Below are 13,670 nucleotides of genomic sequence, written 5' to 3'. Positions count from 1 at the left end.
ATGCAGTAGCATTTTGATGTAATCATAGTTTCGGGCTATCGAGTTGAATTTGATGATTTGAAAGAAATTGATTTATGAACGACATTTGAATTTTGAAAAAAATTGAATTTGCATGAGTAATATTTCGATAATGCTACGTATCTAGATTTGGCTTTAAATTGATGAAATTCATATGCTTATTTTCTATAAAATGGTTATTTAATTTATTGTCTGATTTATCTAGTTAAAGTGTTCAATACTTACTGAGTTGTCTATCTCATTATACAATTTTTTACTATTTTTTACGGATCTGAAGAATTAGCTCGACTTGAAAATTTATCATGGGAGAGTGATTAGAGACAAGATTTTGACATCTTTATTTATACCAGATTTTTGTTTTAGAGTTGATGCAATATTTTGAGATATTATTGGTTTTGTAAGACTTTTAATTTTGTTGTTTAATTAGAATTTGAACAATATTATTTAAATTATTTTCTCTGTCTTATTATAATATCATGATGAGATGCCTTGCATACTCGTGGGGAGAGTTTTTGGTGCGAACACCAGTGCCAAGTCAGCCATCATCGAGTCTACGGTCGCCACAGGGTCCAGCTAGTTCAGCTAGTTTGATTTTATTTTGGATTGATTTATTTAAGTTGGGTTTATGTTATGTTGGTTGGGTTTATTTGCATATTATCATTTTAGGGCCTTTTTGGGATTGTTTTATTTGCAGAGGTCTATTTGTTATTTTGTGACCCTATATATATGGGTCCATGCACTTATTTAGGGTTTGATGAATGATGAATGAAAATTAGTTTCCTTTCTTTTTGAAGTCCTGGTGTGAAGCCATGGCTAGAGCGAGGTGAAAAGTTTGGTTCTTCTTTCTCCCCCTCTTCTTCTCCTCTTTTTCTTCTTTCCCCTCCTTTTCTTCTCTCTTCCCTCTCCTTTCTGTAGTTGTCCTGCATCAGCTTTGGCATCGGAGCAGACATGCTTTGCCCCTATTGCCAAAGCCCCGATCTAGTTTATCAGAGCTGCAGGAAAGAAATCCTTATCTTCCTGTGTCCTCCTTGTTCTGTGGGTTCCCTTTCCGAAAGTTCCACTCCAAGTCCTAAATCAAGCGACGCCACCCCGTAGGCTAAAAAAAAGAGAGAGGAAAGAACCTGTTCATCGTTCCCTCCGCCCGCACGCAGCCGCCGCTCCGTTTTTCTCTCTACCCGTCGTAGCAGCACCGCCACTACCGCCACCTCCTTCTACAGTGCCGCCTCGTCGCTGGGTCGCCACTGGGGACCACCGCATCACTACGGAAGCCCATCGGCCGCGTCCCTGTTGCCACCGTCTGTAGTCGGAGCCGAAGGAGGAACGCCACCGCCCCTCTCCGTCGTCGCAAAATCCGGCCACCGCCACGTGGCAGGTAGCCTTCCCCTCAAAACCCTAGGCGAATCCAGTCGGGCTGAATAAAAAGAGAGCATCACACGTGACTCGCACATGCTCAACCGCACGCGAGCCGCATGTGCTGCCCAAAAAAAAAAGAAAAAAAAAGAGCATATATATCAAGCATACTATCTGACTGCAATTACTTGTCTGGATTTATTACGTAATTCTAAGTTTATTTCAATTGTTAGAGTTAGCTTCCGTTAATATTGAGCATACATATTGACAATCAAAGTTCATTGCATGCATTAGGTCTGCATCAGAGGTAATATTGTCCTCATTTGATAGGATAGCACATAATTGAGTCATTCATCTTATGCACCTTCGTAGTGGTCGTATCATCCTGCATTCCAAATCTCAATCTACCATGGATGCCCGCATCGAAGCCCTAATGAAAGCGGTCGAAGACTTGACCACCCGACTCAGTTTAGTTGAAACCTCCTTACAAAGGATCAATGGATCCAAAGACGATAGTGTCGCCCCTTACCCTGGTCTAGACCTAGAGGATGAAGCCCTAGATCCACAAGGCTCCGTTTGGCAGGATAATTTTGACAATATACCTTTCCTAAGCTGCCCCCATGCCAACCCTAGTCCCAGAAGACCGGGTCCCTTCCTTAATGCCGATCGAGGTCACCGCCATGATGTCGCACCCAGAGAGCTTCGAGACCACGACGATGATGTCATGAGGGGTATTAAGGTTGAAGCCCCTGCCTTTGATAGTCGCCTTGACCCAAAAGCTTTCTCGAACTGGATGCACGAGATGGACCTCTTCTTTAAGTGGTATAATTTGTCTGAAGAGAAAAGGTTCGGTTCGCTAGAATGAAGCTCATCGGTCGAGCTAAACTTTTTTGACAAAGCACCGAACATCTGTTAGCTAGGAGACATCAATATGTAATAATTGATTGGGTAGAGATGAAAGAGAGACTTAAAGAAAAATACCTACCCCTTAACTACCAAGACGATCTCCTTAACCGATAGAATACTAATCCACATTAATACGACGCCCTGACACACGGAGCACTTCCACGGGCCCTAATTTCTCAAGATCCAAACCTTCTATAGGATCCTCTACCCCTAGACCCCCTCCTATTGTCCCTGTCCCAAGTCGAGACACTAACAGCAAGAGAATCTTTGGTGAGCCTCCCAAACTACATTCCAAAATTCAATGCTACAAATGCCAAGGTTTTGGTCACGTTGCCTTCTAATGTGCTAACAAATCTATCATTATTGATCAGCAAGAGCAGGAAGGTGACAAAGATGACTTGGAGGAGCAAGTCTATGAACCGAACCTCAATAACATTTGGGATATTGAGGAAGAATGTGAGAACAACCCTGACATCCTAGGGTGCACCCGCACTATACCTAGTTCGCTTGCATAGTCAGATAGAGAGTCTGACCAGTCCACCATGAGTGTTGTTAGATGTGCCCTCGGACAACCCATCGAAACTGATGTTAGGATTTCCAAGTCTGTATATGCATTTGCACTACACATTCATAAGTTACATCAGAAAATCCATAAGGGCATTCATGCACGTACTGCTCAATTTAAGGTGCAAGCTGATTTCCACAAGCATGCCAAAGATATTCAAACTTGGGGTTACGTAATAATCCGTCTTAAGGAATTGTAGTCTCTTAGTGTTAGACAATGCAGGGTGTTGCACAAGGATGGCATTGACGCCTATACCATTGACTTTCCATTTGATTTGAGTAATAACCTTACTTTTAATATCAATAATTTGGTTGCAATTCCTGATGACTCTTTCGCTGCACCCTCTCTTGAGCCCGAAACTTATCATATTACCGATTCCATGCCATCTTCGTTTCCTTTTCTCCTCCATCGAGCACAAAAAGAATATATTGATTCTATTTTAGCCGAGCAAATAGTTTTTACCAGTGATGGAGGCATTCAGCGTTTCCTAGTTCGTTAGCAAGGACAACCAAAGTTCGGCTACACTTGGATTCAGCGCGATGAGTTACCGCCGATTGATCCGGACTTGTTGGAGTACTACCGGGGCTACACCGAGCCGCTTTCGTCGAGGTCGACTCCTTCCCATCCGGGGAGAGTTGGTGCAGACACCAGTGCCAGATCAACCATCATCGGGTCTACGGTCGCCACAGGGTCCAGCCAGTTCAGCCAATTTGATTTTATTTTGGATTGATTTATTTTAGTTGGATTTATGTTATGTTGATTGGGTTTATTTGCATATTGTCATTTTAGGGTCTTTTTGGGATTGTTTTATCTGCAGGGGTCTATTTGTTATTTTGTGACCCTATATATATGGGTCTATGCACTTGTTTAGGGTTTGATGAATGATGAATGAAAATTAGTCTCCTTTTTTTCTGAAGCCCAGGTGTGAAGCCATAGCCAGAGTTAGGTGAGAAGCATGGTTCTTCTTCCTCCCCCTCTTCTCCTCTTCTTCTTTTTTCCCCTCCTCTTCTTCTCTCTTTCCTTTCCTTTCTGCAGCTGTTTTGCATTAGTTTTCTACGATTGTGCAGCAGTTGCCGCGACCCCTGACTCGTGATCTTGGGTCGGGGGCGTGATATTAGGGTTACAAAATGATACCTATTTATTAAATGGATCTGGTTAGAAATTATAGATTTTATTCAATACCTATTTTCAGCCCGACCCATTACCCTGTCAACTCATAGGCTTGGAGTGTGTTCAACCCATGATGCTTGATTTGTCCTTGGCACTACCAAAATTGACAATTTTGCCTTCTTTTGCTGTGCATTCTTGTGCGGACATGCATTTTTCTTTTCCTCTCACGAAACAATGACCCATGATGCGTAAACTATAATTGAATTTCATCGGTGGTTAATGCAGTTAACCTCTATAACTCATTTCATATCTATCCTATTTTTGGCTGAGGTCATAAGAGGATGGATGGATGGAGTTAGAAGGATGGATGATCCCATCTACCATTTGGTTCAAAAATCTTAAAAATGATGGATAAAAAAAAAGGGATCGCCATCGATGGCCCACCAATTTGCATCCTCCCAAATTAAAAAAAAATGCAAGAAAGGATGGATGGAGCATGTGAAGAATACATTTCTACGTTGACAAATTTATTCGTATTAATTTTTTTGATAAAATTTTAACACATCTTTGCTCTTTTTTATTAAAAAATATTTTACTAAAAATATCATACAAATATTATACATCCTTTCCTTTATTCTTCCTATATCAAATAGAAGAGAAAATTATTCTTATCCATCCCACTAAACGCATATGAAAAATTCATTCATCCTTTTTCTCGTTCATCTTTTCTTCTTTGTCCATCCCGTACCAAATAGAGGGCCAAGGCAGACCCAAGATGGCTCATGCTCGTAACCCACCGATTCGTCCCTATCGAATGGATTTGCTTTTCCGATGTAGGCGTCACTTGAGCTAATCATGAGCCGGATTTGGGCATAAATAAGATTAGATTTTAAATAGGCCCCGCTCGAAGCCCATAAAAAAAAAGAGTGGAATTGAGGCTAGGCTGTGATCCGTTGCGGTTGGGGCCCAGCAACGGTAACCAAAAAAACGAAACTTCATTTGGCGGCATCAGACAATTTGTGCCATAATCGGTGCCATGTTGGTGTCCGGTGCCAATTTGTCGCATGACACGTCGGTTTTTGTACAGTCGATAACCGCCCCATGATACGGTTCGGATTATTATTGGTAACGTCCTACCCACTGCTTTTATATTATAACAACACGCATAAATAATAACAATAACAATAATAATATTAATAATAATAGTAATGGAAACCATTAACGTTTTTGTTTTTAATTTTAGCATTCATTGTTTTTTATTATCGGCATTTCCCTTTTTTTCATCGACGACGTGACTCCAGCGGATTTACTTTTCCCGCTTCCTGCGGTTGTTAGAGAGAGAGAAGTTGAATGACCTCTCGGTTCTCGGGGGTTTCCTTCAGGTGGCCGTGAACGCGCGGTGGACGTTGCATTCCCTCCCTCCCCCTAAATCTCGATTCAATCTTGTCTCATCGAGAATCCGAGAGGAATCAATAAGAAAGGAGGAGATTTGTTTCCAATATCTCTTCCGAATAGCTTGGTAGGGATTAATATCATTTTTTCCTTTATTTTCCTTTTATTTCTGCCTTCTATTTCATGTTCATGATTATTTCTTCTGATTTCGTGTTTCGATTGGTTTTGATTTCTCAATCAAGAAAGCATGTCACTCCCAAAAAAATTTCAATTATGATGCCTTGATTACCCTTTCCTTTTTTGTTTTTATATTTTAATTCAAGGCATTCAAAGATTTGGGAGAAAAGGAAAGTGATTGAGGATTGGGAAGGTAATTGCAGTCTTTTTGATCCCTATGTTTCTGCTCAATTCTCTTGTTTTCTTCGAATATAGTTTGAAGTGCATATGTAAAGTATTAATGTGATTTTTAATTATGTGGTCGCGGCATTTAATGAATGCGTGAGGATGAGTTATTTATATCTCTCAGTGAGACCGAATTTCCGCAAATAAAACCTGTATGGTTTATTTGCTGACAAACATACTGATGCAAGCTTTGTCAAAATGATACTCCATTTATCCGCATTCTATTTCCAATAACAACAAGTGCAACATCGCCCTCTGGTTTTTATCTGGTACAATTACTGCAGGAAATTCACTTTAGGAAAATGATCAGTTCTTCCATTGAAGAGTTCATGTGGGATTGGGTGCATTTAGCTAGTGTTCATTCTCTCATGCTGGTCTCTTGTCACTGTGTTTCCCATTTTAGTCTCACTTTTGGCTTTATGACTGTCTGATCATACTAGGCATTAATTTACCTTTTGCACATTATGGTTTTGGTGCTGATAGAGTTTTTGGGAATTCAGAATTTCAGATACAATAGTTCACTCAGGTTCCTTATGATCTATAGGCCATGTGATCATGCACGGTTCCTACCTTTGCCTTTCAAGAAAGTGCCTTGGCCTATCCCAATTTTTTGATTACATTCATGCAGTCAACCGAAGCTATGGGCTGCAGAGATATGCATCCTTCTAGAACATCATATGTATGCCTTGCTTTGTGTTCTTTTTTCTTTCCCCCAGTTTTCTTTGCCATGCAGGATCCTTGCCTGAAGGATATTATAGCTGACTTGGGCTCTCATTGCATATATGATTGATCATGAATGGCTGCACTTTGGTAATTTCCAGTTTCTGTTTCATTGATGCCGATTTGGTTCAAGATGTTTGATTGTGGTTCCAGGCAACATCTATGGATAGATAGAAAGGAAAGGTTTTAACTTGTAGATCTTTAAACAATTCTCTGCCTTGACTGTATATGTGGCTGCTCATATGTCTTGCTTGCGTTATGTGGATGAGACCTGAGAGGCTGAGACCATTTTTGGATGTCTATGTACTTAAGACTGTATATTCTTTAAAATCATGCCTTTATTTTGTTTCATGAGTTCACAGTTTGTATAACTGCATTTGTCTTTGCTTGTACATCAAGTATTATAGCTTGACGTTGATCAGATATGGGCCAAAGCCAGATATTACTGTCATTTTTGCTAAAATGGATGATAAATATGTTCCTATGTAGTTTTGTTTTGTAAGAACACATGCCAAATCTTCAAGCTAAACGTAATGAGCTGTGCTCATCCAATGACAAGACTCACGACTGGATGTTGACACACTTTCATCTTTCATGTAGTGGTTTCCTATTCTCTTCTGTCCATCCACTTCATATTTTAAGCAGTGCCTATGTATAAGGCAAGGTACTGGGATTGTAATCAGTGTTGGCAGGGTGGAATACTAAGAACACTTTTCCTTTCAGCCACAAATATTTCTTTTTCTTGCTCTTAATATCATCATGCTTGCTAATGATTCTCCCTTGATTTCATGCTATTTTTTATCCGTAGGCAACCTCACAGCAAAGCACTGGATCTTTCTTTTTCATTCAGGTCTTTTCTTCTTTCCCTTCTAAAGTTGGTTTTTTTATGTGCCGTGTGCATAGATGAAAACTATTTCTGTTTATATGAGTCCATTTGATGTGACACCAATCTGATAGTGGGCTCTGTCTGATTTTTACTATTAAAGAATTCATCTAGATCTTAAGATTAGATCATGTTTATGGTGTATTTAGCTTCAGAACATTCTCTCTCATGACACCTATCCTCATTTATTGTGTCCTAGAAACCCCTTATACTGACAAGTGGCAAGAAGCTTGCGCCACACGTTTTAGACATGTTTAATTCCTTTCCTTTCTAGAGAAAGGAATGAACTATACGTGTATACATACATGGACATATACATCCTGTGCATGCCTGCACTCTGTATGTATGTATGCATGCATATATGTACTTTGTGCCCACTTTGTTTCTCTAAGTATATCACAATCTTCAATCAAGGGCTTAACTGCTTTTGCCTCTGCTTTGGATTGTTCTTTCATGTATCAAGATATACTATCTTGTCGCAATAATTCTGCTAAGAAGAACGCCTGCCCTTCTCCTAGTAATTCCTTGCAGATGCTCATGGGTTACTTATACATCATTTCCTTGTGTGATTTTGAAGACATTTTAGGCCTTTTAGGCTGAGTAGAAGGCACAGCTTTTAATTTGTTATGAACCCGAATAAACTTAATGAATTCTAGCCAATGAACCATGTCCCTTCATTAGATATATTAAATTGAAAGCCAGACAAAATGAGCACCTAAGAAGAAAAGACCATATGCATATAATGCTTAAGATGTCTTGTCCTTGAGTTTTGGCATCTAATTTTCTCTCAAAGCATTCTCCCTTTCCTCTCTTTACCTTGTGCTACTTGTTTCTTTATTTGGACCTAACATTTGCTCTTATGACCAAGCATCCTCACGCATCCATTGGTTTTGATAAGTTTCTTAAGTGATCCATTGCAGCCCTTGAGTTCTTGCTTGCTCTTGTTGCCTTCTTTTATGACTCTGCAGTGCCAATGAGCATAATCCGTTGAGTTTTTGTCTGCTCTTGTTTCATCTTCTTTTAAAGACTTCCCTGTGCTAATGAGCATACTATAGTAATATTCTATCAAAAGTACAGTTCTTAATTTTCTTGTTATGATCACTGCTATGAAATATTTGCAGTTACTCATGTCGCATTTCTCTTGTCCAGGGATCCCAGTTTGGTGCATCCCTATGCATCTTACCAGTGCCATATGTTTCAGTGAGAGAATGGGATCTAGAATGAACCCAGGACACTGGTTCTCTCAAGATCTGGGACATCTTAGCTGTCCAGTTCGTACTGGTTGAGGCAGACTGGTTGGCTAGCCAGATCACCCAGTACCAATAGGGACAATGGGGTCCCACTCATGGAAAGAGAGAATCCTGATGGAAATAGGGTTAGCAGGCACAAGAGAGAGGAAAAGAGAGAGGAGAGGAAGGGAGAGAAGAGAGGAAGGAGAGGAAGAAGAGAGAGAAGAGAGAAAGGAGGGAAATCATGCTATTTTTTTTTGTTTGGCATGAAATTTGTTCACTTAGGAGTAAACAAGAAGGGATCTTGGAGGAGTACCTATTTAAGAGACTCAAAAGCCTATTTAAGAAGCTAAAAGGATCTTAAAATCATCAAAGCCAACAAATATTAAATAATAAAACTTAAAGAAACCAAAAAAATTAAAAAATGGGATCTGGATGTGTCCTGGTACCATATTGGGACAGCATCCCATCTTGATTGTTGGGATAGGAGCATCCTGGTACCATACTGGCCAGGACCAAACAGGGATGGTTACTAGTACCAGGTCTTAACTCCTTGCTCTTGTCACAATTGACACATCACTTTCTGATTTCTTCCATGCGCATGCTTGCATTAGGATAACTGCTAGATTGAACTGCAGGAAATTGGCCTGATGTTAGAGTCGAAGGTTTTCACTTTATCGGGAGTATTTTGGCATCACGAGAGTTCATTTTTTGAACACATGTTTTGCCATCAAAGATTTACATTTCTCATCATGACCATCTCACCCTAATGGTGGTCTGTTCTGTGTAATTATAAGTTTCAGCAGTTGGTCTGATTCCAAGGTTACATGTGCTGTGGTCATTCAAGATCCTTTTGTTTTTTCTGACAAAATTCAGGTTCGATCGGTGAATCCAGTCTCTCAAGTTCTGCACAAGCTTTAAGTCAGGTGATGGTGCACAATTCCTCCTGCTGCATATCAAGAAAGTGGCTTCTACCTTATTCCATCCATGCATAGAGGTAACACTGTAAGTGAGGCTGTATATTGAAATGTGAAGACAAGATTGACATGTTCTTAAGATTATCAGTTATTTTTTTGTTAGAGATGCCTTGATTTGGTTGAAACTTCTTATTTCTTTGCTGTGCAGGAGCCTTGCATAGAGGATATTGGATGCATCTCTGCTCTGACATAGCTCGATCTGTGTACCAAAATCTCTTATTAATGGGCGCAACATGGTTATTTGCAGTTTTCTGTCTTTGTGATGCATAGGTCATAAAAGATGTTTGATTGTGCTGGTTACAAATCTCAATTTATGGATGGCCAGAGAGAGAAATTTGTAAGGTGTGGTTATTCACTGGCTAAACACTTTGTCACTTATTTGTCACACACTCCCACTACTGTATACAACGATTATATTGCAATTATTTCTATCCGTTGCTTATATCATGTGCAAGAGGCCTTTGTTGAACGTATGAATAGTTTAGATTCTTTTTCTTTTTATTAGTAGTCTATGTTACTCTTTCTTGTGCTGGTAGTTTCTTTTCCATCAATGTTGCTTTATGATGTAGCAGAAATATTTCATTCTATTGTTTGCAATTAAAATGGTCGGCATTCAGACTTGCATGTTATCATATCATTAATCTACATATATCAGATGATGGATATGTATTTTATATCAGTGTGACTATGCACTATTGTGATTTTATTACTTTTCTTTTTTGCTCCTCATAATGGATTCATTTCATTCTCCACACATTGCTACACTTGCTGTACAAATTACATAATATCAAAGATTATACCTTCTAGAGTAATTGTGATGGATTCAGATAGTTACGGTAAATCAGTAACACAAATTTCTTGTGCATTACCAGTCCTCACCATCGGATGTGGACACTCTGTTTCCTGTTACTAAAACATTTTTCATTTCTTTCTATCCATATATTCTGCAAGGAATCCTTGCTCAAGATGATGATTGGGACAATGTATAGATGCTGGAGGATGTGTGATATAGAGAATATTCATTTCTCGTTCCTTGATTGACCTTCTTCATCTTATTTTTTTTATCTATTTATTTTTTGGATTTGTTGTATTATCTTCTTGACACATCAGGCTTTTAAAATTGGACCATTCCATTTGGTCTTTTTGGTCAACGTGGACAATGCATCTCTTTCTTGTCAAATGGGTTGTAAGCAGGTAACATGCACTTTACTTTTTATCGTCTAATAAAACAAAGTATTTTTCTTCGTTTAATAATGTTTCTTCTTCTTCTTGGGTGGTCTTCTATAGTTCTAGTTTGTTATAATTTACACTACTTCAAAGTGTCCTCATTTGATTCATGGTACACTTGTTTGACATGGACTTTGTCCTTGATGAACCTTAGATTAGATGTACCTGATACCATGTTCTCATAGGCATCCTTAGTCATGAGTCAAACCTTCACATAAATTTGCAAAGTTTTGCCACTGTCCTTGTTGACCCCAGTATGATTTTGATGTTTACAAAGCCATTGAGGTCATATGATTGTACTAATAGCATCAACTCAATTGATCTAATATCTAAATACTTAAGGAAGAAAGTAACGATACATTCTTGATACGCCTTACATATTCGATTGAAACAACACTTAAGAACTCATCTAAAGACAAATTCATTGGAAGAACTTGATGGAAAATCTAAATTTTCAGTTTGACAAAGTTAAGAGTCAAGTTTTCCTTAAAAGGCAATTCTGTCTTTTCCATAGTTAAAGAGATAGAAACTTTTATGTGCCAAGCATCCTAAATTGCTTGCAATGTCTTTTATTGATTTTATGTGCAAATCTAACCTTAAGATGCAGAAAATCAGGGCTAGAGTCGACCCCAGAAAGTTTGGAGCCGACTTTGATATATTTGGCACACCTTGGCACACTTGGCACAGCCCTAGAGTCGACCCTAGAAAGTTTGAAGCCGACTCTAATACATTTGGCACACCTTGGCACACTTGGCACAGGCCTAGAGTCGACCCCATGAAGTTTGGAGCCGATTCTGGCACATTTGGCACAATTTGGCATGCTTGGCACAGGCTTTAGGTCGACCTCAGAGAAATTGGCACTATAGCTCGAGTCGACCCCAACCAGTTTCAACTGTCAGAGCCGACTCCATCAAGCTTGAGTCGACCCCAACCAGTTTCAACAGAAATATGTTCTTTGGAATTCCTTGTCAGAGCCAACTCCACTGTAGCTCGAGCTGACTCCAACAAAATCCGAGTTGATCCGAGCTCGATTGACAGCATAACGGCTAGTTCTGCAGATGTACTTTTTAAGGCTCCAACGGCTATAAACGGCTAGTTTCTCAATCCAACAGCTAGGAACTAACTTTTGGAGGTTGGAGAAGTATTTAAGAGCCACTATTCATCAGGAAAAACATCCTTTTGAGAATTTAAGTAAGCATTTAAGAAAAAGAGATAATCAAGAGAGTTTAATTGATTGCTTTAGTTCAAATCCAAAAGAAGGTTGTTGAGCAGAATTCAAGTACCTTCAAGAGCTCAACCAATTCATTAAGGAGTGAAGCAATCTTAGTGAAGAAAAGAAAAGCGCCTTCAAAGCAATAACATTTCTCTTTTCTTTTCTTTAATACATATTGTCTTATTTGCTCATTAAGGAGCTTTATACTTCGATTCACTTATCCCTCTTGTAAGGTTTGTTGGTGAGCCCATAAAACCAACGGTGTAGGTTTGTTGGTGAGCCCATAAAACTAACGGTTAGGTTTTTATTGGTGAACCCGTAAAACCAACTATATCGATTTTTGGATTGTGAGCCCGGTAAAACAATCCAACTGTAATTCGAGGGATTAGTGCATTCTCAAGGGAACGCTTAAGTAGTGGACGTAAGTGCCTTGAAGTGCACCGAACCACTATACGTGCTTGTGTTTGCATTATATTTACTTTGTGCCTCTTGCTTTATTTTTTTTTATTATATTGTGTAGTTGCTCTAGCTTAAATTCTTAAAGTGATTTAATTATAATTGTCTAGAGCTTAACTACTCTTGCTTCCACTGCACTTATATTTTTCACATAGGCCAAACTACATATTTATTTAGAAATTAATTTGAGGTTATAAAATTTAGAGAATCCAATTCACCCCCCCTCTTGGGTTGTCATCTTGGGCAACAGTCCTGAAATATCATGGCCCTTTTTGGAATATAGTAATTCAATACTTGGCTTGAGCTTAAAGTTATTCACCTTTTTTTTAAAAAAGGATTAGTTATGCTTCCTTTCTTTTTTATTGTTTAGACTATCCTTTTGATGGATTACACTTTCTCCTTCTTTTGTTGTGTGATTTAGTTTAGTTATCTTGTTTTCTCCAAGTTAATACATAGTGTTTTACCCATGGTTTGCCGTACCGGTCCGTACGGGCCGGTACGGGCCGGTACGTACCGGTCCGGCCTGGGACCGTTACCGGATCAGCGTAAAATCCGGTACCGGTAATTTATTGTTGAAGGATCGGTACGGAACCGGTACAGGACTGGTTCGGACCGATACGCCACCGGTTCGGACCGGTACGGACCGGTTCGCCACCGGTACGGAACTGGTACGGACCGGTACGGGACCAGTTTCGTACCGGTCCGGGACGCCACCGGCACGCTGACCGGTATCGGTACGGCGGACCTTGGTTTTACCTTTAGATTATTGTGTTTGTTATTTTAGGGAACACTAGGAAGGAGGAACATTGGGGTTACTATTGTTGATTTCTTTTTGCAAACATCTTTCCAGCTCTAAGATCACTTTTTTAAAGAAACGAAATTCCTTTCTACTTTCATATTTACTTGGAATAATTTTTACTTGTATCTAGTCGAACCTTCTAGTCTGTCAGTTTCAACTTCTTTGTTCTCTCAAAGCTTTCTATTTTTTCATTTTCTTTTTTTTTTTTCTAGATACTCCTATGCTTTCTTCTAAGCCTATCTTTGTTCTAGGGATCCAAGGCTGCCTTACTTTGACATTTCTTTTGAGCTACGTTGTTATTTAACATTCATCATTCTTAAGCATCCCATGTGCACTCATCTACTTCTGTTGCCATGTTTTAAGAAACTTTCTTTAACTTATTCTACCTTTAGGGGTTGTTTGGAGCCTTGTTGTTGAAGTTGC

The 13,670-nt window shown here is 39.3% G+C and overlaps 1 protein-coding gene across 1 annotated transcript in view; it reads left to right on the top strand.

Annotated features, from left to right (window-relative positions):
- The first annotated feature begins 5,244 nt into the window (after positions 1–5,244).
- The window catches only part of LOC103721242 (probable cyclic nucleotide-gated ion channel 5), a 41,444-nt gene continuing 33,018 nt past the window's right edge, over positions 5,245–13,670 (top strand). Inside the window, exons 1-4 of the mRNA XM_026810084.2 lie at positions 5,245–5,468; positions 5,665–5,711; positions 9,452–9,580; positions 9,701–9,894. Of these exons, the coding sequence (XP_026665885.1) occupies positions 9,833–9,894 (62 nt within the window). The 5' untranslated portion in view covers positions 5,245–5,468; positions 5,665–5,711; positions 9,452–9,580; positions 9,701–9,832. The remainder of the gene's footprint in view (positions 5,469–5,664; positions 5,712–9,451; positions 9,581–9,700; positions 9,895–13,670) is intronic.

The sequence above is a fragment of the Phoenix dactylifera genome, chromosome 11 (assembly GCF_009389715.1).
Source record: "Phoenix dactylifera cultivar Barhee BC4 chromosome 11, palm_55x_up_171113_PBpolish2nd_filt_p, whole genome shotgun sequence".
Classification (NCBI taxonomy): domain Eukaryota; kingdom Viridiplantae; phylum Streptophyta; class Magnoliopsida; order Arecales; family Arecaceae; genus Phoenix; species Phoenix dactylifera.
This window is presented reverse-complemented; position numbering and strand designations above follow the sequence as displayed.